General features: G+C 44.7%; 1 protein-coding gene across 1 annotated transcript in view; it reads left to right on the top strand.

Annotated features, from left to right (window-relative positions):
- The window catches only part of dnajc8 (DnaJ (Hsp40) homolog, subfamily C, member 8), a 74,037-nt gene extending 50,768 nt beyond the window's left edge, over positions 1-23,269 (top strand). Inside the window, exons 7-9 of the mRNA XM_085963073.1 lie at positions 11,674-11,765; positions 13,103-13,178; positions 22,741-23,269. Coding sequence (XP_085819199.1) covers positions 11,674-11,765; positions 13,103-13,178; positions 22,741-22,860 — 288 coding nt within the window. The 3' untranslated portion in view covers positions 22,861-23,269. The remainder of the gene's footprint in view (positions 1-11,673; positions 11,766-13,102; positions 13,179-22,740) is intronic.
- The last annotated feature ends 2,693 nt before the right edge of the window (positions 23,270-25,962 follow it).

Below are 25,962 nucleotides of genomic sequence, written 5' to 3'. Positions count from 1 at the left end.
CTCAGCAGGTCAGGCAGCATCTGGAGAGAGAAACAGTTAACGTTTCAGGTCGATGACCCTTCGTCAGAACTGGAAAAAGCTGGGGATGGAACAGGTTTTTAAGACGTCAACAAACACGAGAAAGGAAACAGAAAGCAATGAAGAGGAACAAGGTAAAAGAGACCAACAGAAATCACGTCTGAGAGAAGGGCAGAACTTCTTCAAGGTGGGCAGCTTTTTCCAGTTCTGACGAAGGGTCATCGACCTGAAACGGTATCACTCGTTCTCTCTCCACAGATGCTGCCTGACAGGCTGAGTATTTCCAGCATTGTCTGTTTTTATTTTAAACTAAGAGCTCAGTTAGAATACTGTGTGCAGTATTGGGCTTCACACTATAGGAAGGATATTGAGGCTGTAGCGAGGGTACAATCCCGATTCACTGGGATGCTGCCCGGTATGAGGAAATCCAGATTCTGAAGGAAGACTTGGAAAAAGTGGGTCTTTTTCATTAGAACAATGCAGATTATGGGATAATGTGTTTGAAATGACGAAAGGATGGGATAGATTGAAGCAGACCGCCTCCAGTAGTTGAAGGGTCCAGAACGAAGAGCCGTAGATACAAGATGTAAGAGATTTCGAACAGAAAGCAAAAGAAAACTCCTTGCACAAAGTTGTGAGGCTGTGGAATTCACTTCTAGGGTTAGCGGTCGAGACGGAGACTCTGCCAACATTCAGGATTTGATTGTAAAGGGGCTGAAGGGATATGGGACCAGAGTGGGTAAATGTGATCGGGACTATTAGCTTGTGTGAAGGATGAGCACTAACACAGCTTAGTTGGGCCGAATGGCCTGGTTCCATTTTCTGACCTCTCTCTATTTCGATGTATTGGTGATGAGCACTGGGATATGGGAATATATTTTAACGTGTGATACTTCGAAAAGGTGCATTGCATACTCCTCATATTCTACTGATTTATTCTACATGATGATTATTTTAGAAAGGTCAAATCCTTTGAATCTGTAATTCCTATTAACATGGGACGTTAAACGAATATTTAGCACTGGCTCTGATGGGAAATGACTAGTTTCTTGCTGTTTTTAATGTACTCCAAATCATGCTAACAAATGAAATAGCAGGCTTTAGAAAGGCCAGTGAGGCGCCCAATTAAAAATCCGACACCTGAATTAGTTTTGGTTCTTTTCTTACTGTACCCTTATTTTATGCTTTCAGGTGACTGTTACCTTTTAAGAACATAAGAAATAGGAGCAGGAGTAGGCCAATCGGCCCCTCGAGCCTGCTCCGCCATTTAATAAGATCATGGCTGATCTGATCCTAACCGCCAATCTACTATCACAGAACCATCTCCTGAATCTAACAGAATTAGACACACGAAATATGAGCAGGATCAGGCTACACGGCCCCTGGGCCCGCTCCGCTACCCACAGGGCCATGTCCGATCCGAACCTAGACTCATGTCCAAATTCCTGCCCGCTCCCCGTAACCCTTAATTCCCTTTACTTCTAGGAAACTGTCTATTTCTGTTTTAAATTTATGATATAGCTTCTACAGCTTTTTGGGGCAGCATATTCCATGGACCTACCACCCTCAGTGAAGTAGTTCCTCCTCATCTCAGTTTTGAAAGAGCAGCCCCTTATTCTAAGACTATGCCCCCTAGTTCTAGTTTCACCCATCATCGGGAACATCCTCCCCGCATCCACCCGATCCAACCCCTTCACAATCTTATGTTTCAATAAGATCGCCTCTCATTCTTCTGAACTCCAATGAGTAGAGTCCCAATCTACTCAACCTCTCCTCATATGTCCATCCCCTCATCCCCGGGATTAACCAAGTGAACCTTCTTTGTACGGACTCGAGTGCAAGTATGTCTTTTCTTAAGTATGGACACCAAAACTGTATGCAGTATTCCAGGTGCGGTCTCACCAATACCTTGTACAACTGAAGCAATACCTCCCTATTTTTATATTCTATCCCCCTAGCAATGAAAGCCAACATTCCATTGGCCTTCTTAATCACTTGCTGCACCTGCATACTAACCTTTTGACCCCCAGATCCCTTTGTACTTTCCAGTTTCTTGCCATTAAGATAATAACTTGCTCTATGATTTTTCCTGCCAAAGTGCATAACCTCACACTTTCCAGTATTGTATTCCATCTGCCAAATCTCTGCCCACCTACTTAGCCTGCCTATGTCCCCTTGCAGGTTTTTTATGTCCTCCTCACTCACTACTTTCCCTCCCAGCTTAGTATCATCTGCAAACTTTGATATGTTACACTCGATCCCCTCCTCCAAATCGTTAATATAGATTGTAAAGAGTTGGGGACCCAGCATTGACCCCTGCGGAACACCACTAGTTACTGATTGCCATTCTGAGAATGAACCATTTATCCCAACTCTCTGCCTTCTGTTAGATAGCCAATCCTCTATCCATGCCAGAATATTACCCCCAATCCCGTGATTTTTTATCTTAAGCAATAATCTTTTGTGTGGCACCTTGTCAAATGTCTTTTGGAAGTCTAAATACACTACGCCCACTGGTTCCCCTTTATCCACCCTATATGTTACTTCCTCAAAGAACTCCAGCAAATTTGTCAAACATGACTTCCCCTTCATAAAACCATGCTGACTTTGTCCTATTAAATGATGATTATCCAAATGTCCTGTTACTGTCTCCTTAATAATGGACTCCAAAATTTTACCTACCACAGATGTTAGGCTAACCGGTCTATAGTTTCCAGCCTTCTGTCTACTGCCCTTTTTAAATAAGGGTGTTACATTAGCAGTTTTCCAGTCTGCCGGGACCTTTGCCGAGTCCAAGGAGTTTTGGAAAATTATTACCAATGCATCCACAATCCCTACCGCCACTTCCCTCAAGACCCTAGGATGTAAGCCATCAGGTCCAGGTGATTTATCCGCCTTGAGTCCCATTATTTTACCGAGTACCACTTCCTTAGTGATTTTGGTCGTGTTTAGCTCCTCCCCCTCCTACAGTCCCCTGTTTGTCCAGTGTTGGGATATTCTTAGTGTCTTCTACTGTAAAGACTGATACAAAATATTCATTCAGTGTTTTTGCCATCTCCATATTTCCCACCATTAATTTCCCGGTCTCATCCTCTAAGGGACCAACATTTACTTTAGCCACCCTTTTTCTTTTTATATAACTATAAAAACTCTTACTATCTGTTTTTATATTTTTTGCTAATTTACTTTCATAATCTATCTTCCCTTTCTTAATCAATCTTTTTGTTATTTTTTGCTGTCTTTTAAAGTTTTCCCAATCCTCTATCCTCCCACTAGATTTGGTTACCTTATATGCCCTTGTTTTTAGTCGAATACTATCCTTAATTTCTTTACTTAGCCACGGATGGCTGTCTTTTCTTTTACACCCTTTTCTTCTCAGTGGAATATATATTTTTTGGAAGTTGTAAAATAACTCCTTAAATATACACCACTGATCATGTATCGTCTTACCCTTTAATCTATTTTCCCAATCCACTCTACTCAGTTCCGCTCTCATACCTTCATAGTCTCCTTTATTCAAGCTTAGCACGCTTGTTTGAGATCCAACCTTCTCACCCTCTAATTGAATATGGAATTCAACCATGTTATGGTCACTCATTCCAAGGGGATCCTTTACTAGGACATTTTTAATTAATCCTGTCTCGTTACACAGGACCAGATCGAAGGTTGCTTGCCTCCTGGTCGGTTCAGTTACATACTGCTCAAGAAACCCATCCCTAATACACTCAATGAACTCATCCTCAAGGCAGCCCTGCCCAATTTGATTTGTCCAATTAATATGATAGTTAAAATCCCCCATAATTATAGATGTTCCCTTATTACAAGCCTCAACTGTTTCCTGATTGATACTCCGTCCAACAGAGTTGCAACTGTTCGGAGGCCTATAGACTATGCCCACTAGTGTTTTTTTTCCCCTTATTATTCCTTACCTCCACCCAAACTGTTTCATTATCCTGATCTTTTGACCCAATATCATTTCTCTGTATTACAGTGATTCCTTCCTTTATTAACATAGCCTCCCCACCTCCCCTTCCTTCCTGCCTGTCCTTCCTGATCGTTAAATAACCTGGTATGTTTAATTCCCAGGCATTGTCACCCTGCAGCCATGTTTCTGTAATTGCCACAAGATCATACCCATATGTAGTTATTTGTGCCATTAACTCGTCTATTTTGTTACGAATGCTACGTGCATTCAGATAGAGAACTTTCAAATATGTTTTGTGACACTTAGTTCCTGCTTTTGCCCTTTTTATTACTTTACCTTTTACTCCATACCTTCTGCCCCTTCCTGACACGCTCTGGTTTTTAATTTCCCCACTGCTACCTAAGTCTATGACCTTCTCTGTTGTCATTTTTATTATTTGCTCTCTAGGAACCTCCCCCCCCCCCCCCCCCCCCACTAGTTAGTTTAAAGCCCTCTCTACAGCCCTAGTTATATGATCCGCCAGGACTCTAGTCCCAGCACTGGCCAAGTGAAGCCCGTCCCAACGGAACAGCTCCCTCCTGCCCCAGTACTGTTGCCAGTGTCCCAGGAAGCAAAACCCATTTCTCCCACACCAGTCTTTGAGCCACGCATTTAACTCTCTAATTTTATTTGTCCTAGCCAAATTCGCTCGTGGCTCTGGTAATAATTCAGAGATTATTACCCTTGAGGTTCTGTTTTTTAATTTGACCCCTAGCTGCTCATACTCCTTTAACAGAACCGGCTTCCTAGTCCTATCTACGTCGTTTGTCCCAACATGGACCACGACAACTGGATCCACCCCCTCCCACTGCAAGTTTCTTTCCAGCCCAGAGGAGATGCCCTTAACCCTGGCACCGGGTAGGCAACACAGCCTTCGGGACTCTCGCTCTCGGCTGCAGAGAACTCTTATCTATCCCCCTAATAATACTATCCCCTACCACTACAACATTTCTAGTTACTCCCCCCTCTTGAATGGCCCCCCATTCCACGGTGCTGTGGCCAGGTTGCTCATCCTCCCTGCAGTCCCTGCTCCCGTCCGCACAGGGAGTAAGAACCTCAAACCTGCTGGACAAGAGCAAGGGCTGTGGCTCCTCCAGCTCTACCTCCTGGATCCCCGTACCTGCCTCACTTGTAGTCACACCGTCCTGTCCCTGACCATGGGCTACATCTGAATTAATTAACTTCATAGGTGTGACCACCTCCTGGTACACAGAGTCCAGGTACTTCTCCCCCTCCCTGATGTGTCGCAGTGTCTGAAGCTCAGACTCCAGCTCATCAACACGGAGCTGGAGTTCCTGTAGCAGCAGACACTTGTCACAGACGTAATCACCGTGAGCCTCAATGGGGTTCACCGGCTCCCACATCTCGCAACAGTAACACATCACCTGCTCCATTCTATGTAATTAATTAAATTTTTTATTGTGAGTTATGGACACCCTCTGCCCGATTATAGATGCTAGTATCCCCTTTAATTAATTGGATTTAATTTAAATCAATCCCTCTAATTACACCAGTAAAATGGTTTACCAACAGTCACTCTGCACCAGAAAGGCCTTATTAACTACAACCCACAGAGTTAAAGTTTGAAAAGAGCACCTAACACTCCACTTAGCCGAACTCTCAGACTTATCCAAACTCACAGCACTCTCTGCTGACTCGCACTCAGTGCTTGCTCGCACTAGCCTGGTCTTTTTATACTGTTTGTTTACAGCCAAATGAGTCACCCCTGCTGATTGGTTAGAAAACTGGTTTCCACTGCCTGCTGTGCCAATTTACTCCTACTGCAGTGTAACCTTGTTTTACTCTTCTTAAACGTTGTCTTCCTCACAACTGGCCTTATGAAAATTAAACTTGTGGCGAAGTGATGTAGTTATTGTGTTTCGTAGATATCTCCTTTAAGTATAAATAAAGTGTTAATCTCGAGGTTGAGGTGTAATTTCCAATGTAAAGCCACAGGCGTGCGGTACTTCTCCCTCTCTGCTGTAACCCTCGAGAAGCACGGTCATCAGATTGTGTTGCTTTTTGGACTGGTGTTTGGTCGCCATGTTGATGGCATTTATTTGTGTTGGAGCACTTAACAAGAGGAGCACGTGAAGCTTGCCATCTTTCCCCTCCTGGTGCTTGGATCCAAACCAGTCGGTATTTGTTTCGTTAAATCTTTTAGGTGAAATTCCTTGAAACAACTTCCATCAGTTGAGTGAGCATTATGACAAACCAAAGTGTTTTATTCTGATATTAATCTCTTCACAGATACTCCCCCAATGTTGCTGAGGAACATATTGGCCTGTGCGCTCAATAGTGGGTGTACGTGGGGACAGCAGTAGTGTTTTTAAGATGATTTTCCTTTTTGCCTTCTACTTTGAGCTGTATTTTTGTTCCCTGCTCTTTCAACAGGGTGATTGGGGAAGTGAGAGTTGCAAACTTCTGTCGTTTCTGTAAACCAAGCGCACGGAAATAGAGAAAATTGGCACTTGTTGACTTCCCTTCACTCTTGCTTCAGGAAACTTGCCCCATAGACAGCCCAGCTGTACTGTGAACGCAGATTCCTGTCCAGTCTGTGATACTGCAGGTTAATGCACTGCACCATCAAAGGTATCAAAATATGGAACTGGATAGAAGTTAGGTTATTAATCTGTATAAACTTTTTATACAGTTCACTGGTCGTCTACTTCCCAAGAACTTTTAGTAAATAAATAGTCGATTGTAAAATATTTCTGCAGTGTTGCAGCTTGTTGGATAATCACAGTGGAGTGTATCGTTTCCATGTTCTCCCACACCTGGCAGTGCTGTTTGATTCTGCACAGCATTTGTTGCTGCCTGCATTAATATCTATTTAAACAGAAAAAAAAGACTTGCATTTCTAGAGTGCTTTTCACGACCTCAGGACGTCCCAAAGCGCTTTACAGCCAATGAAGTACTTTTTTTTTTGAAGTGGAGTCACTGTTGTAATGTAGGAAACGTGGCAGCCAATTTGCGCACAGCAAGCTCCCACAAACAGCAATGTGATAATGACCAGAGAATCTATTTTAGTGATGTTGATTGAGGGATACATATTGGCCCCAGGACACCGGGGAGAACTCCCCTGCTCTTCTTCGAAATAGTGCCATGGGACCTTTTACATCCACCTGAGTGAGCAGACGGGGCCTCGGTTTAACATCTTATCCAAAAGACGGAAGGTTAAAACATTTAACCTTTTTCCCCCTAATTTCTTGCTCTTTTTCCTCAATTTTTTTTTCTGGGGTAAGACAGTGATTGTTGACAGTATATTCAACCATGGAGGATATCTGACCTGAGACTGATCCTGCTCTCGCGTGACATCTAGATTGAGCACTTCGCAGCCACTGGCTGGTGGTGAAGAGCAGGAACTCCGATTGATTCCCCCAACCTTCGCCACACTCTGAGGAAATAAGACTATCTGCAGCACCTCAGCTGCTGCCTGCCTGTGATCAGCTAATCAGTGTAAACCCACGATCTCTTGTCTGCAAGGCCTAGTGCTTCACCACGTGATGTCTTTACCTATAAGGTTATCAAAAGAGCTCTTCATATTATTTATGCCTGATGCTAGCCCAATGTACTACTGCCATCGCACCAGTGGCAATAGGAAGACTTTAATCTCAGGTTTTGAAGAAAGAGGGGGCTGTAGAACAGGGATAAGCCATTAGGTGGTATGTCACACACATTTCCCCTTGCATGCAAGACTGGAAAAGGTGTAGAGAAATGCATCCAAAGGCTGTACCAGCCTTGGCTCTCAGTCCGGCAACGCCTCAATTTTAAAATTCTCATCCTTGTTTTCAAATCCCTCCATGGCCTCGCCACTCCCTGTCTCTGTAACCTCCTCCAGCCCTCCGAGATCTCTGCGCTCCTCCAATTCTGGCCTCTTGAGCATCCCCGATTTTAATCGCTCCACCATTGGCGGCCGTGCTTTCAGCTGCCTGGGGCCCTAAGCTCTGGAATTCCCTGCCTAAACCTCTGTCTCTCTACCTCTCTCTCCTCCTTTAAAGCACTCCTTAAAACCTACCCCGTTGATCAAGCTTTTGGTCACCTCTCCTAATATCTCAATGTCAAATTTTGTTTGATAACGCCTTGGGACATTTTACTATGTTATAAATGCAAGATGTAGTAATATTAAAACCCTCTAACTGTTGTATAAACAGAACAAGGTAACTTTGTTCTCTAAGTTTCAAGAGCAAAGTATGTTTTTATTAACAAGATTTTTTTAGCAGTAAAGCCACAAAAGGTGGGCGGGGGGACACAAATGCACAATAAACTGCCCCACACACCAGCGGTCTAGCTGCAGGAAACGTTCTGGTATCCGGCACGGACGGGACCGACGTGGTGCCGGTTCATCAACAATTCCGGATAACCGAACGCTATAGTAAAAGATACGGAGCTCAGAGCTCCGCCTGTTGCTTAACAGCTTCAAAACAATGGGCACAAGTTGCAAGCGTCTCTGTAGCTTAGCAACAGCTTCAGCTACACCCTTGCACAGCAACAAATGGAGTAAAAAAAGTAATAAAAGTTACCTGAACCGACTCCTGAATTTTGCCGGTGGATAGAGCGTTCCGGTTATTTAGGGGCCAGTTGATCGAAAGTTTCCTGTATAAAGATGGTCACCAAATAGAAGTGATTTGCAATAAAAACAGAAAATGCTGGAATTACTCCAGGTCAGGCAGCATCTGTGGAGAGAGAAACATACTTAACGTTTCAGGTCGATGACCTTTCGTTAGAACTCACGTAGGGTCATCGACCTGAAACGTCAACTCTCTTTCTCTCTCCACAGATGCTGCCTGACCTGTGGAGTATTTCCGGCATTTTCTGTTTTTATTTCAGATTTCCAGTATCCGCAGTATTTTGCTTTTGTAGAAGTGATTTGCACATTGATAAAGTAAAATTGATAACACTGACAACAGAGGGAAATTATACATTGTCTATCCTGCCCCTGCAGAGGTGGAAAATGCATTGCAACCAAATCAGGTAGAAATGGAAGTACCAGCAAAATTCTGAAATAATTGGACATGTACTCTTGTTTTATTGCAAGCTTTCGATCATTTGTGTAAATTGATTGCAGCAATGCCCCATGCACATTTTTGCCAGTCTACTCAACGCCCTTTTATTCTCAAGTACACTACCAATTTATTACCCTGAAATGGACTGAAAGGATGGATTTTTCCAAACTTTAGCCAATCTTGTGTAATTGCTGGTCTGCATGTAATGTTACAGCTCATAAATATGATGAGCAAATCAGCAAGATAAATATTTGTGTGAGCGCAGTCACCTGTTGCCAAATGTCGTTTTATTTGGAGCAGCGAGGGCTCTGAATTTAAGCTCGACTGGGGGATTTCAAATACTTACCACTCTGAAGAGAGACGAGATGGTTGCCTAACCCAAGACTTTATTTTGGTGTTTTAACAGAATATATTCTATGGGGCCTGTTGACTATTTGATTTTCCCGAACTGTCAAGCTGATAACTCGGGTGCTGCTGTTCATTATGTTGCCTTGGGTCTTCATAAATTATTTGTACACACTTCTTATATTGCGCATTACCTGTCTGTCGTCTATACACAAACCTGCTTCCTGCTGCTCATTCACAGAACGAATGGATTTCAGTGAACTCTACTTTTACTGGCAGTGCCCGTACCTATTGATTTGTGAAAACAAGGAATATTTGCTTTAAAAAAAGCATAAATATGACCCTTCTCGTGTTGAAAATTTTGTTATCTGAAAGAAATTATGTAATGGGTGTGGTGGCATCCATTCTTTATAACTATATAAAGGATAAGTAAGAAATCCAAAAATGGCCACTATTTTACCAGGACTGGGTTTCTTACTCTGTTTTGTCATTCCCGATCCTGCTTCTTCCTCATTAGTGTTCTGAGTTTTGTGATCTGGGGTGGTTTGTCTATGTCTGTGACTGCTAACTGGTCTCCAAACTGCTTTTTCAACTACTTCCTCCTTCAATCAGGCACATCCCCTTCAAAATGGGCAGCTTTCAAGCTATCTTGGTGTGTCTTTTGTGCATCTAGAAGAGACAATTTTCCAAACTGGGGTGTGCAGGTCTTGAGCTCTCCGTACATGTGTCAAACACATGCTGTGAGCGCAGTGCCTTGAGAATTCTGCATTCTGTACTTGCTGATTTACTAGCATCGTATTTTTCTTGTAATCTAATAACTTTAGATACTTGGAGGTTAAGTCGGGGGGTGGGGTTCACTGAGAATATCAGTATTTGCAGGGATTCCTGGGGACTGTCCCAATATTTTCAGGGGAGAGGGTAAACATAAGTTTGAAAACCATGTTTGTAAGAAACGGTTCCCATCCACAACATCCTTCAGTAAATTCAAACTTTGTTGAGTATGATGACCTCTGTATATCTTGTTTACATATCTATATAAGAAGTGATTAAAAACTCCCGCTTGTTTTAATAGACTTGAAAATATTCACGTCGAATAAATCATTCCCAATCAACATCATGTCCAGCTAATGGGAGGGGAGGCCACGTTCCTGGAAATTTGAATGTGGGAGAAGGAACTGTGCTTCGGGAATAGTGGCTCAGGAGCCACGCTCCAACTCCTTTTTATTATTCGTTCCTGGGATGTGGGCGTCGCTGGCGAGGCCAGCATTTATTGCCCATCCCTAGTTGCCCCTGAGAAGGTGGTGGTGAGCCGCCACCTTGAACCGCTGCAGTCCGTGTGGTGAAGGTGCTCCCACAGTGCTGTTAGGGAGGGAGATCCAGGATTTTGACCCAGCGATGATGAAGGATCGGCGATATACTTCCAAGTCAGGATGTTGTGTAACTTGGAGGTGGTGGTGTTCTCATGCGCCTGCTGCCCTTGTCCTTCTAGGTGGTAGAGGTTGTGGGTTTGGGAGGTGCTGCCGAAGAAGAGTTGGCGAGTTGCTGCAGTGTTGCAGTGTATTTTGTAGATGGTACACACTGCAGCCACGGTATGCCGGTGGTGGAGGGAGTGAATGTTTAAGGTGGTGGATGGGGTGCCAATCAAGCGGGCTGCTTTGTCCTGGATGGTGTTGAGCTTCTTGAGTGTTGTTGGAGCTGCACTCATCCAGGCAAGTGGAGAGTATTCCATCACACTCCTGACTTGTGCCTTGTAGATGGTGGAAAGGCTTTGGGGAGTCAGGAGGTGAGACACTCGCCACAGAATACCCAGCCTCTGACCTGCTGTTGTTGCCACAGTATTTATGTGGCTGGTCCAGTTAAGTTTCTGGTCAATGGTGACCCCCAGGATGTTGATGGTGGGGGATTCGGCGATGGTAATGCTGTTGAATGTCAACGGGAGGTGGTTAGACTTGCTTGTTGGAGATGGTCATTGCCTGGCATTTGTGTGGGGCGAATGTTACTTGCTACTTATCAGCCCAAGCCTGAATCCTGCTCTAGGTGGTTCAAACGTTGAATTGCTTTTGACGTACAGTCACTGTCATTATACAGGAAACTGTAGCAGCTACATTGTAGCAGCAACATCGCTCAACATCCATGAGATCAGTGACCAGTTAGCCTAGGTCTTTTTGGGTTGAGGGTGTGATACTGCCCAGTACAGTCCTGTTCTTCAGAGAGAGTGGAGAGTGTTGCTGTTTGTGTCATTATTGCAAAATATGTTGTACACTCGTCTGACCGAGTTCGTGTTGCCCATTGTGTCTTGAGCTTTGTGAGAATCAATCTCTTTTTTAAAAATCTTACTAGTTCAAGCAGTCGGTGCACAAACAAACGATGAAGCTGTTTGCTGAGCTCGAGATTAAAAGGAAGGAGCGTGAAGCCAAGGACATGCATGAGAGGTATGCAATTATCTTAAAACCAATGAACGAAACATTCTGCTTCTGTTCCCCTAAAAATGGTGGTTATAACTAGGAAGTAGATTGTTGATATGGAAAAGAAGCTGTAAAATATAGTCTACCTTTAATTCAGAGTTATTTAATTTAAATTATCTGCTATTTCAAAATTTTGCACTAAATCCCGCTCACTCATCACCCACCCCCTGTGCTCCTGATCCGGCAATTCCTCGATTTTAAAATTCTCATCCTTGTTTTCAAATCACTCCATGGCCTCGCCCCTACCTATATCTCTAACCCCCTACAGCCCTCCGCGATCTCTGCGCTCCTCTAATTCTGGCCTCTTGCGCAAGCCCGATTTTCATCGCTCCACCATTGGCGATCGTGCCTTCAGCTGCCTGGGCCCTAAGCTCTGGAATTCCCTCCCTAAACCTCTCTACCTCTCCTCCTTTAAGACGCTCCTTAAAACCGACCTCTTTGACCAAGCTTTTGGTCACCTGCCCTAATATCTCCTTATGTGGTTTGATGTCAAATTTTGTTTGATAATCGCTCCTGTGAAGCACCTTGGGACGTTTTACTAAGCTAAAAGTGCTATATAAATACAAGTTGTAAAGTTCCACTTTGCTGTTCTAAATATTTCTTAATTCAAATGTATTTAATACAAAAATTACTCCAAATTGTCTATTTTATTGTAGCTTGATTTTCTAGGGGATGGAAGAGAAGTCTTTCCAAAGGCCATTTACCTGTTGTCATTTCTTCTCCCCCCTCCCCGCCTTCTCAAATTCTCACCCTTCATTTCCTGAGGTCACTGATTCACACTGGGGTGAGCTTACATGGGTTAGCACCATGGGTTACATAGAAACATAGAAGATCGGAGCAGGAGTAGGCCATTCAGCCCCTCGAGCCTACTCCGCCATCAGGGTTACCTGATTACCTGTCAGTACCTCAGCTGATTGCCACTCTTCATTTGTACGCTGTGACTGTGTGTGTTGGTTGGCGTTCTGACCATGATGCGGGGTGGGGTGGGGGGGGGATCACAATCATGTCTAGCTCAGTTGTCGCCATGTTTATTTACCAGCAGTTAGTAATGGTTGAGTAAAGGGGGAGCTGGTTCTATGGGTCTCCAGACAAGAGACAAGAGACCAGCTCCCCGGTCCCAGGGAAAGAAGCAAGGTGGCATCGCTATCATAAAGCAGGATGTGCAAGTATGAAAGCGCCTTCATTTGCTGGGATTTGAATATATCCACTGTCCCGGCAAACACACGAAATATTAGGAAAAATCTCAAAGCTGAATGATAATCTATGAGCACATTTTCTAACACTGTACACCCTTCTGAATCCAGGAAACGACAGAGAGAAGAGGAGATTGAGCAGGAAGAAAAAGCAAAACGCGATAAAGAGTGGCAGAAAAATTTTGAGGTTTGTAGAACTCTAATTTACCAATTCACAATCCTAACATAGAAACATAGAAGATAGGAGCAGGAGTAGGCCATTCGGCCCCTCGAGCTCACTCCGCCATTTAATGAGATCATGGCTGATCATCCAAATTCAGTACCCTGTCCCTGCCTTCTCCCCATACCCCTTGATCCCTTTAGCCTTAAGAAATATATCTAACTCCTTCTCTTGAATATATTTAATGAATTGGCCTCCACTGCCTTCTGTGGTGGAAAATTCCACAGGTTCACCACTCTCTGGGTGAAGAAATTCCCCCTCATCTCAGTCCTAAATGGCTTACCCCTTATCTTTAGACTGTGACCCCTGGTTCTGGACTCCCCCGCCATCGGGAACATCCTTCCTGCATCTAGTCTGTCTAGTCCTGTTAAAATTTTATAAGTTTCAATGAGACCCCCTCTCATTCTTCTAGACTCTAGCGAATATAAGCCTGATCGACCCAATCTCTCCCCATATGTCATTCCTGCCATCCCAGGTATTAGCTTGGTGAATCTTCGCTGCACTCCCTCCATGACAAGAACATCCTTCCTCAGATAAGGCGAACAAAACTGCACACACTACTCAAGGTGTGGTCTCACGAAGGCCCTGTACAACTGCAGCAAGACATCCTTGCTCCTGTACTCGAATCCTCTCGCTATGAAGGCCAACATACCATTTGCCGCCTTAACCGCCTGCTGCACCTGCATACTTACCTTCAGCGACTGGTGCACAAGGACACCCAGGTCTCATTGCACTTCCCCTTTCCCCAATCTATTGCTGTTCAAATAATTGTCTTCCTGTTTTTGCCACCAAAGTGGATAACCACATTTATCCACATTGGGCAGATGCATGGCAAATGCAGTATAATCACCCAACTTATCCAAATCATACTGGAGTTTCTCGGCATCCTCCTCACAGCACACACGCCCACCCAGCTTTGTGTCGTCTGCAAACCTGGAGATATTACATCTAGTTCCCTCGTCTAGATCATCATATACATATACATATATATATATATATATATATATGTGAATAGCTGGGGTCCTTGCACCGATCCCTGCGGTACCCCACTAGTCACTGCCTGCCACTCGGAAAAAGACCCATTTATTCCAACTCTTTGCTTCCTGCCTGCCAACCAGTTCTCTATCCAAGACAGTACCTTACCCTCAATCCCGTGTGCTTTAACTTTACACGCTAATCTCTTATGCAGGACCTTATCGAAAGCCTTCTGAAAGTCCAAATACACCACATCCACTGGTTCTCCCTTATCTATTCTACCAGTTACATCCTCAAAAAATTCCAGTAGATTAGTCAAGCATGATTTACCTTTTGTAAATCCATGTTGACTTTGTCCAATCCTGTCACTGTTTTCCAAGTGCTTTGCTATTACATCTTTTATAATGGACTCTAGCATTTTCCCCACTACCGATGTCAGACTTGCTGGTCTATATGTCCCTGTTTTTTCTCTACCACCCTTCTTAAATAGTGGGGTTACATTAGCTATCCTCCAATCCATGGGAACTGTTCCAGAGTCTATAGAATTTTGGAAGATGACCAGCAATGCAGCTACTATTTCTAGGGCCACTTCCTTAAGTACCCTAGGATGGGGATTATCAGGCCCTGGGGATTTATCGGCCTTCAATCCCGTCAATTTCCCTAACACCATTTCCCTACAAATACTGATTTCATTCAATTCCTCCCTCTCATTCGACCCTATGTTCCCCGACATCTCTGGGAGGTTATTTGTGTCCTCCTTTGTGAAGACAGAACCAAAGTATGTATTTAATTGGTCTGCCATTTCTTTGTTTCCCATTATAAATTCCCCTGATTCTGACTGCAAGGGACCTACGCTTGACTTCACCAATCTTTTTCTCTTCACATATCTATAGAAGCTTTTACAGTCAGTTTTTATGTTCCGTGCAAGCTTACTCTCATATTCTATTTCCCTCCTCATAATTAATCCCTTTGTCCTCCTTTGCTGAATCCTAAACTGCTCCCAATCCTGGTCATGTTTTGAAAGGTTTGTGTAACAATGAGTGGTGGTTATGGTTCTGCGGTCTTACTGAAAACTGTTTTTCCTTCTGAAAAGCCAATTTATTTTATTAACTACCTTGACATCGAGATGTCCAGTGAGAGATGTAGAATAGTCAATTTGATAGTATGTCTTTGAACGCTCATAAAAATGATCTGCTTCAGATAGAATATTAGATACTAAATTACAAAGAACTGTGGATTCTAATTAAAAAGCACTATAGAATATAAGCTCCACATTTGTGCAATATTTCCTTATATGTGAGAGTTTAAAAAAGTAACAGTTGTTATACGCTGAACCTAAACACAAATATATTTCTGGGGAGACCAAACGCAGATTGGGTGACCGCTTTGCGGAACACCTCCGTTCAGTCTGCAAGGGTGACCCCGAGCTTCCGGTCGCCTGTCACTTTAATTCACCGCCCCATTCCCACTCAGTCCTCACCGTCCTCGGCCTCTTGCATTGTTCCACGGAAGCTTAGCGTAAGCTCGAGGAACAGCACCTCATCTTCCGATTAGGCACTTTACAGCCTTCCGGACTCAATATCGAGTTCAACAATTTCAGATCATAACCTCGGCCCCCATTATATTTTTATATTTTTTATCCACACTTTTGGTTTGTGCCTTTTCCTTTTCTCTCTCTCTCCCACACGGCAGCTGTCTCTCACTCTGCCAGCGCATTTCACACCTAATCTAGAGCCATCCTTTGTCTCTTTACCTGTCCTATTACCATCTCGTCTCGCCTTGAATATCTCTGAATGTCTCCTCACCTCTCAGACCTCCCCTTTAGTTCTTTCATCACCTCCCCCATTTCCCAGCCCCCAAACTGGCCTTTTAATCTGTTTCATTTCCTGCTTTTTTCTCAGTTCTGACGAAGGGTCTTCGACCTGAAACGTTGTCTCTGTTTCTCTCTCCATGGATGTTGCCTGGCCTGCTGAGTTTTTCCAGTGTTTTCTGTTATTACAGAAATATATTTTATTGGGCCGGAATCTGCTGTAAGAATAACAGTGAGGCTAAATGTGCTCGCCGTTATTTATGTGGAAATCGGACAGCAACTTCCGGCGACCACACGTTCACAGTTAAACGTGGAAATCAGGAAGTTGCTGACCGAGATGCCCTGCTCCTCCAAAAGCTTCCCAGAAATGGCAGCTTGCCATCTGACTCACCATTCAAATACATTGAATGGTGTGAAGTTGCTGTACTGACCTCATAGATATGAACTAAACTCGCCAAAAAAGTTAGGGCTTGTCCATTCCAGTGTAAGTACCCTTTTAACGACCCGGTAAGTCTTAATTACTGCAAACAACCTCGCTGGCACTGAAAATCAACTTTTACAAGCATGGAGCCTCACTCCTTCAGCATTTAATTTTTAGTAATTTAAAAAGAATTTTAAAAAACTTTTTCTTTTGATCTCTTATCTCTCTCGCTTAATCCAATCTTTCTTTCCCTCTCTATTTCGTCTTCTGTACATAATTTGACATTGAATTCAATATTTAACTTGCACTTCCTGGTTCAGACTCTGCGCTGCTCATCTACGGTTCTTCGATCTGATTGGTTAAGGAGATACACCGTTGTTTGACCTGTTCACACAGGTCCCAGATGCCCTGTAGAGGGCACTGTGCTTTTTGGATGGTTGGCCAACAGGAACTTGCTGTGCAAAAGCCCATAGAGTGTCTACGGGCAAGTGCAAGTCAGAACAAAACCTGGCCCATTATTTTTTTAGTATTAAGTTGTATCTTGTACACAAATATGCAAAACATAAATCTCTCAGTGACCTGAAAAACTCATTGAATTTTTCACAGCAACTATATAATGAGTTATAGAAAACATTGTGCTTTCTAAGATTATGCTACAATGCAGAAAGAGACTATGCATGGCTTCCTGCAGATTACTCAGTCCTTGCCGATACATATGTTGTCGTACTTGTTTAACTATATAATTCCTTGCCTATTGGTGGGATTACTCTCTGACCAGGCCAGGTGGCACGGAGGAGTGAGGAGAAGAGGGAAGGCCCACCAGCACTGTTGAGGCAGCGCTTGGTACCTGTGTACTGGTGACATGGACCTTTCTGTGTAGTGGTCGGCTTGGAATCTCCTGAGGTGTTTGAGCTTTTATTGGGCGGGCAGCAAGCCTATGCCTCCTAGTGCTCTCCTAGCACCAGACGCGCCCTGTACACCATTGGTTCTGATTGTCAGATGCCCCTTTGTTATAAAAGTCAGCTACAGTATGGTTTGAGTCTAAGCTCCCGCTACTCTACTGTAGTAATGTGCTCGAAGTCTTCAGAAGAGCATCTCTTACTGCATCAGTGTGAATTTTTCATGTCTTGTAATAGTCATCTTTGTAGCCTCTGAGTAAGTTTGCAGTCCTGTGACACTTTGTGGAAATGTTAGTGCTGTGAGATGTCCTCAGTTGGAATTGATTGAAACTCCGGAAAGGTTTCAGATAGGATGTTTACAGTGGACAGTGAAACGTGACTTTCATCCCATCAGTTTGATTTGGATCCTAGGTCTCGGAGGTCACAGTGGACTGACCGACTGCTACCTAGAGCCTACTGCATGGCTTAGGGTGCAGAGGAATACCCTGATTTGCATGCAAATTTATACCGATCACTTTCCCCGATGGTTCACCCAGTCAAGACTCACTTGGTGCCACTCTTATCTAGCCAATCATAGCCTGAGCATCTCCGGCAATGGCGTCTCTTCCCACCCCTGCACCATAACCTCTGGAGTCCCCAAGGATCTTTTCTTCGCACCTTCCTCCTGCTCCTCCTCCTCCTCATCTACATGCTGCCTCGTGGCAACATTACCAAAGACATGGGATTGGGTTCCACATATACACTGACGACACGCTGTTCTACCTCTCCACCAACTCTCTCGAACCTGTGTTGTCAGGCTGCTTGTCCAACATTCAGTTCTGGATGAGCTGTAATTTTCTCCCGTTGAACATTGGGAAACCCGAAGCCATTGCCTTTGGCCCCTGCCGCAAACATTGTAAATGCATGTTTTAGTTGTTGTACCATTGTTGCCTATTTCAGCTCCCCCACCGCCCCACGCCGCTGTCTCTGGTTGAACCAGACTGTTTGCATCCTCGGCTTTCTATTTGACCCCGAGCTGAGCTTCCGTCCCCATATCCTCTCCCATCACAAAATTTGCTTACTTCCAGCTCCATAACGTCGGCTGCTCTGTCCCACCTCAGCCCAGCTGCTGCTGAAACCCTCATCCATGCCTGTGTCACCTCCAGACTTCACAATTCCAATGTTCTCCTGGCTGCTCTCCACCCTGTATAAACTTCAACTCCTCCAGAGCCCTGCTGCCTGTATCCTATCCTGCACCAAGTCCGACTCTCCCATCATCCCCGTGCTTGCTGACCTACAGTGGATCCCAGGCCCTCAATGCCTCAGGTTTAAAATTCTCAACCTCGTGTTTAAATCCTTTCAGGGCCTCGCCCCTCCCTATTTCTGTAACCTTCTCCAAACCAACAACCCCCACCTCCCCGAACTTTTGTGCTCCTCCGACTGGCATCTTGCACAACTCCACTCCCTTCACCCCACCATTGGCGGCTGTGCCTTCAGCCAACTTGGTCCTGGGACTCCTTCCCTAAACATCTCCGCTTCTTAACCTCTCTCTCCTTAAAACTAACTTCTTTGACCAAGCTTTTAGTCATCACCACCACTGAATATCCTGTCTATTTTTGTCTGATTACTCACACAAGAGGGTTGGAACAGCCAGGGCAGTATTTATGCAGTATTAGTACCAGAAATTCTGTAAAGCCTAATGTTGGGTGTTTGATGTTTTTATGTGGAATCGAATTGAACTATGGAAAAACACCCAAGCACGATTAATGTGTTTTGTTATTCTAAACTTGAGTTGCATCTGTGGGGAGACTGCTTGGAGCTTTTTAACGCGAGGTTGGCGTGCTGGCGGTTATTGGTTTGTCACTGGGGGATGGTAGAACAGTTTGAAGAAGGGTTTGAAGTGATGAATTAGGCGTCTCACACAAGAAGTATATTGGCTTAACAACAGAAAATGCTGGAAAAACTCAGCAGGCCAGGCAACATCTGTGGAGAGAAATTAGAGTCGACGTTTCGGGTCGAAACCCTTTTTTCAAAACTGGAAAGGAAATGAAATAGATTGAAAGGCAGGGCTGGGAGAGAACAAAAGAAGTAAAGAGTCATTAAGAGGTATTCAAAACCAGACGAGATGGTAATAGTACAAGTGGAGACAAAAGACGGCTCAGATTAGGTGTGAAATGTACTGGCAGAATGGGAGACAGCTGCCGTGTGGGAGAGAGGAAAAAAAAGGAAAGGGTGGGGGGGGAAGGAAAACCCAAAACAAAGGGGTGGAAAAAAAATAAGTAAAAATGTAATAGGGGCCGAGGTTATGATCTGAAATTGTTGAACTCGATATTGAGTCCGGAAGGCTGTAAAGTGCCTAATCGGAAGATGAGGTGCTGTTCCTCGAGTTTACGTTGAGCTTCCGTGGAACAATGCAAGAGGCCAAGGACGGTGAGGTCCGAGTGGGAATGGAGCGGTGAATTAAAATGACAGGCGACCGGAAGCTCGGGGTCACCCTTACGGACTGAACGGAGGTGTTCCGCAAAGCGGTCACCCAATCTGCGTTTGGTCTCCCCAATGTAGAGGAGACCGCATTGTGAGCAGCGAATACAGTATACTAGATTGCAAGAAGTACAAGTAAATCGCTGTTTCATCTGGAAGGGGTGTTTGGGGCCCTGGACAGTGGGAAGGGGGGAGGTATAGGGGCAGGTGTTACATCTCTTGCGCTTGCACGGGAAGGTGCAAGGGGAAGGGGTGCTGGGGGTGATAGAGGAGTGGACTAGGGTGTCTCGGAGGGAGCGGTCCCTGCGGAATGCTGAAAGGGGAGGGGAGGGGAAGATGCGTTTGGTGGTGGGATCACTTTGGAGGTAGCGGAAATGGCGGAGGATGATCTGTTGAATGTGGAGGCTGGTGGGCTGAAAGGTGAGGACAAGGGGAACCCTATCGTGGTTCCGGGAGGGAGGGGCAGGGGTGAGGGCAGAAGTGCGGGAGATAGAACGGACACAGTCGAGGGCCGTGTCAACCACGGTAGAGGGGAATCCTCAGTTGAGGAAAAAGGAAGACATGTCTGAAGCACTGGTGTGGAAGGTGGCATCGTCGGGGCGGAGACGGAGAAACTGGGAGAATGGAATAGAGTCCTTACAGGAGGCGGGGTGGGAGGAAGTGTAGTCCAGGTAGCTGTGGGAGTCAGTGGGCTTGTAGTGAATATTGGTCAATAACCTATCCCCAGAAATGGAGACGGAGAAGTCGAGGAAGAGAAGGGAAAAGTCAGAGATGGACCATGTGAAGGTGAGGGAAGGGTGGAAATTGGAGGCAAAGTGAATGAAATTGCCAAGTTCGGGGCGAGAGCAGGAAACGGCACCAATACAGTCATCAATGTATCGGAAAAAGAGGTGAGGGAGGGGACCCGAGTAGGACTGGAACAAAGAGTGTTCCACATATCCCACGAAAAGGCAGGCATAGCTAGGACCCATGCGTGTACCCATAGCAACACCTTTGATTTGGAGGAAATGAGTGGAGTTAAAGGAGAAGTTGTTCAATGTGAGAACAAGTTCAGCCAGGCGGAGGAGGGTAGTGGTGGATGGGGACTGGTCGGGCCTTTGTTCAAGGACGAAGCGGAGCGCCCTTAGGCCATCCTGGTGGGGGATGGAGGTGTAGAGGGATTGTATGTCCGTGGTGAAAAGGAAGCGGTTGGGGCCAGGAAACTGGAAACTGTTAAAGTGGCGGAGGGCGTCCGAAGAGCCGCGGATGTAGGTGGGAAGAGACTGGACAAGGGGAGAAAAGATAGAGTCGAGATAGGAAGAGAGAAGTTCCGTGGGGCAAGAACAGGCTGAAACGATGGGCCTACCAGGGCAGTCCTGTTTGTGGATCTTGGGAAGGAGGTAGAAGCGGGCTGTGCGGGGTTGGGGAACTGAGGTTGGTGGCCGCGGGGGGAAGATCTCCAGAGGAGATGAGGTCAGTGACAGTCTTGGAAACGGTGGTTTGATGTTCGGTAGTGGGGTCATGGTCCAGGCGGAGGTAGGAGGAGGTGTCGGAGAGTAATGTGTGATTGTTTTTCTCCTATAGCATTTTGATCCCAATACACTAAACCAGCCTGGATTTCATTTTCTACTCCATGTTTAAATACACTCCTCCGCAGCATATACTGGTGAATCTGATGTCTTTTAAGGTGCAAGATCTGTGACAGTGTCCCGGTTGCAGATTTAAGATCTCTTTGTTAGGATCTCTCTCACTTGCCCCAGCCGGAGGTGGAAGAGCTTTAGAGATGATGGGCCTCGATATTTGCTGGGAGGGTGCAGGGGAGGCCGAAGAAGCCGGCAAGTGTGGGGACGTGGTTGTCTGGCCGAACCTCATTAACATCTTGTGGCTCCACACCCTGCCCAGCAGCCGGCCAATGGACAGCCTGGCCAGCGGGCGGGAAGGAACACCAGTGGTAGGAGGCCGCAGCCGGGGACCGTCCCTGCGATTGGGGCTGGGGGAGGCCAAAGGCTTCTTTGAGGGGCCCGGGGGGAGCACGTCTGTTCCTCCTGGCCCACAAGGAGTGCTGAAACAGCCTTGTGGCGCCGGCAGCTCCAGCCTGCCTTTCACGGCTGAGTTTCCCGACCCCCTGTGCTGCTGCAGCAGCAGCAACTTTTAAATCGCACTCCCAATTGCAGTGTGGGAGCCCAGTTTAAATATGTTAATTAAGCGTCCTGCATCTGCATGGCGAGACACTCGGGCGCCCCGATATTCATCGCCATAAAAATGGTGACGGTTTGGGGTCACTTTCTGTGCAGTTCACTTTTTTTTTACCCCGCTCTTCTCCCACCCGTTGTGAGGAGGCGGGGGGGGGGGGGGGCGGGGGTTAATATCGAGGCCAATAAGTTACTGAAGATGGGTGTTCTACTGTGAGTAATGAGAGAAAAAAACAGTAGCTTTAAAAACATTGAAACCACAATGATTGCAGATAAAGTGAAGACTGCTGCTGCTCTAAGATCGGCATCAAGATTGGTGCTGACAATGGCAGCTGTATTCAAACACGGGTCCCAGCCGTAAATGGACAGTATTCTCCCACTGTAAAACACTGGTTGAATTTTGTCCTTGCCAGGGATTGCACAGATTGGATGCAGCCTAAAGCTCCCACTGCACTGTCCCAACTACAGAGCACAGTCCTATAGGCCAAGATCCGATCAGGCATGATCTTATTGAATGGTGGAGCAGGCTCGAGGGGCCGAATGGCCGACTCCTGCTCCTATTTCTTATGTTCTTAAGGGACGGTGAATTTTTGTCACTTTCTCCCTCAGCATCCAACATTGTGGCCGCTCTGGAATGTAACTTGTACAATTCAGCGTAGGCAAGCAATCATTTTACTGTAGTAGATTTAAGAAAAGATAATTAATTTGCTAACTGATAATGGGGAGTGACTTTTGAGAAAGACCAATGCTGTACATTTTATTTTTTTGCTAACGATTGTGTGTGTCACCACAGGAAAGCCGAGATGGCCGTGTTGATAGCTGGAGAAACTTTCAAGCCAATAAAAAAGGCAAGAAAGAAAAGAAACAGAGGAGTTTTCTCAAGCCACCAAAAGTTAAAATGGAGCAGCGATAAGAGTTCTCTGAAAATATTTTACGTAAAATAGGAAATCACAAACACAAACAACTATAGCAATGTTTACTCCAGAACATGTTCTTCGCTTAGGAGGAGTGTTTGCAGTTTAGTGGCAGAAATGTTTGTTTTCCTGTCCATTCTACTGACTCATAAGTGTTGTCCTTGTAGCTATTACTATTAGTTTCATCCCTGATAACCTACATAGCAGGGCTTCACTGCTTCTTGATTCTAAAAAAAAATATGATGTAAATGTACAGTATAAAAGAGGTTGATAATGGCCTTGTATCTTTTTGAAAACCTTTAATTTTTAAGCCCTGTAATTTAACGTTTTGTACCCTTTTTGTACTGTGATGAACAATTTGTCTATCTTTAGTCATCAAAGGTAATCATTAAAAGTGTTTGGAAATAACTATGAGTTTTATATTTTTGAAATCGATGAATTCCATATTGTGTGACTGGATTGATGGATCATCGTTTGAAACTTGTTCTGAAGTTTAGCTTTTCTGTACACTGATTAAAGTTGCACAACATTTAAATACATTAAATTTCAAAACTAGAAAAAAAAAATACAAGTATTCGCTTTGTAAATGTACTAACCCACAGTATTTTTGCTAGTCTTCACTCCTTTCCTGAAGGTGCTGGCTGGTGTTAGGCGACAGTTGTACAGGTGCCATCAATTCCACAGGACTTCACTAAGTGATGTCTGGACAGTGAATATTGGCTGGAGGTCAGGCTGAGGGCAGTTCATAGACATTTCAGCACAGAAAGGCTCGCTTCATGTTCGATCCACCCACTATAAATACCATTTCTCTCCTGTTTGCCCATACACAATTCTGGTACCCACTTTTAATTTAATAGAAAATATTTGTAAAAGACTTGCACAGAGGCTTGTGGATGAAAACTGATCAGTTCAACCCATGTTGATTTGCACTTTGTTGCTTGACGTATCCAGAACCTGTGAAGATGGATTTCCTGTATTCCATTTTGGCTCGGTTTTTGCTTTCTTGAAGTCTCTTGTCTGTACAAGACTTTCAAGATTACTGCCCAATTACTATGAGCAGTCTGTAATGACGTTCCAAGTTTTCCCTGCTATCTGTTACTTGTCTGTTTGCCTCTGCTCAATTTCTTATCTCAAATTTAATTGTGATCAGGCTACAATTTTTGGCATTTCGACGACACCTTCCTTCACTTTGCTGATGATTGAGGGTACACTGATGGGGCAGTAATTGGCCAGATTGAATTTGTCCTGTTTTTGTGGACAGCACATACCTGGCCAGTTTTGCACATTGTCGGATAGATGCCAGTGTTGTAGCTGTATTGGAACAGCTTGGCTGGAGGTGCGGCTAGTTCTGAAGCACAAGTCGTCTTCACGATAGCCGGGATGTTGTCGGGGGCCATAGCCTTTGCTGTATCCCGTGCGCTCAGCTGTTTCTTGATATCACGTGGAGTGAATCAAATTGACTGAAGACTGGCTTATGTGATGGAGACCGCGGGAGGAGGCCGATATGGATCATCCATTCGGCACTTCTGGCTGAAGATGGTTGCAAATGCTTCAGCCTTGTCTTTTGCACTCGTGTGCTGGGCTCCACCATCATTGAGTATGGGGATATTCATGGAGTCCCCTCCTGTTGTTTAATGGTCCACCACCATTCACAACTGGATGTGGCAGGACTGTCTACTCTCGATAATTAAACATTTGTTGAACTAAAAAGAATTGAATTATCCACTAATTCTAATTAAGCAATGCAAGTAACATGGGAAAGTAGGAATTCGGTGGAAAAAGATAAGATAATTCTAGTTAAGTGAATTTGAATGAAAAAGAGTAGACTGCATGCAAATGTTGATGACATATTTATATAGCTTTAATGTAATAAATTGTACCGAGGACTTTCACAGGAGTGTTATCAAAAAAAAACATTGACGCCGAGCTACATGAGATATTAGGACAGATGACCAAAAGCTTGGTCGAAGAGGTAGATTTTAAGGAGCGTCCTAAAGGCGGAGAGGTTTAGGGAGGGAATTCCAGAGTTTAGGGCCTCGGCAGCTGAAGGCACGGCCGCCAATAGTGGAGTGATTATAATCAGGGATGCTCGAGGCCAGAATTAGAGGAGCGCAGAAGTCTAGGGGGAATTGTAGGGCTGGAGGAGGTTACAGAGATAGGGAGGGGCGAGGCCACGGAGGGATTTGTAAAGAAGGATGAAAATTTTAAAATCGAGATTGCTTAACCGGAAGCCAATGTATAGGGGTGATGGGTGGGTGGGACTTGGTGCGAGTTATTATTATTGACTACAATTCCACCCTATCGCCCACATGCCATAGTGCCTCTCATTTTCACTACTTAAATATGTGAAGCTTGAAAGTTATCTCAGTAATAACAAAAAATATATTACTTTCACATGTAATTGCTTCTGTTTTGACTTAACGTCACTTATTGCTTCACTCAAGGGGTTTTCAGCTATATTGTTCTGTTTTAAGTTTAAACCCCTCAAACTCCAAGATCAGGAATGCGCAAACTTGTTGTCTTTGTGGATACTTGAAGTAGTGCCGAGCCCTGCGGGCGGTGTACAAACAATTTCAGTCCAAGACATCAATCCACCGACCATCACTGTGAAATTAACAACAATACTTTGCATTTAGAGAGACATAAAACCATTTCCCCCCAAGCTAAATTACACACTTAACTAACTAGTCTGTGAAATTCTAACCGGTATACCCAGTGGCGTAAGAAATAAAAGCACCCAAGAGAAGCTTATTGAGCAGGGCTTTGCAGGCTGGAAAGCTTGGGCTCCTCGGCGATAGTTTGAACACCCCGGTGAAAGCTGGATTCACTCATCTACTTCCCCTTAGTGAGCTCACTTTTCCAAGTAAGCAAGTTATATTTTACAGCTATGTTTAAATACTGTGGGTGTCTCTCACTGTTCGAGAACCACACATATGGAAAGAAAGAACATGAATTTATACAGCAGCGTTCCCATCCTCGGGATGTCTCCAAGCGGTTCACAGCCAATGAATTACTTTTTGCAGTGGAGTCACTGTTGTAATGCAGGGAAATGCGGCAGTCAAATTGCGCACAGCAAGCTCCCACAAACATCAATGAGATGT

Source organism: Somniosus microcephalus, chromosome 20 (genome assembly GCF_052327205.1).
Source record: "Somniosus microcephalus isolate GS21.2 chromosome 20, FLI_Smic_1.0, whole genome shotgun sequence".
Taxonomy (NCBI): domain Eukaryota; kingdom Metazoa; phylum Chordata; class Chondrichthyes; order Squaliformes; family Somniosidae; genus Somniosus; species Somniosus microcephalus.
Note: the sequence above shows the minus strand (reverse complement) of the source record. Positions and strands in the feature narration are given on the sequence as shown.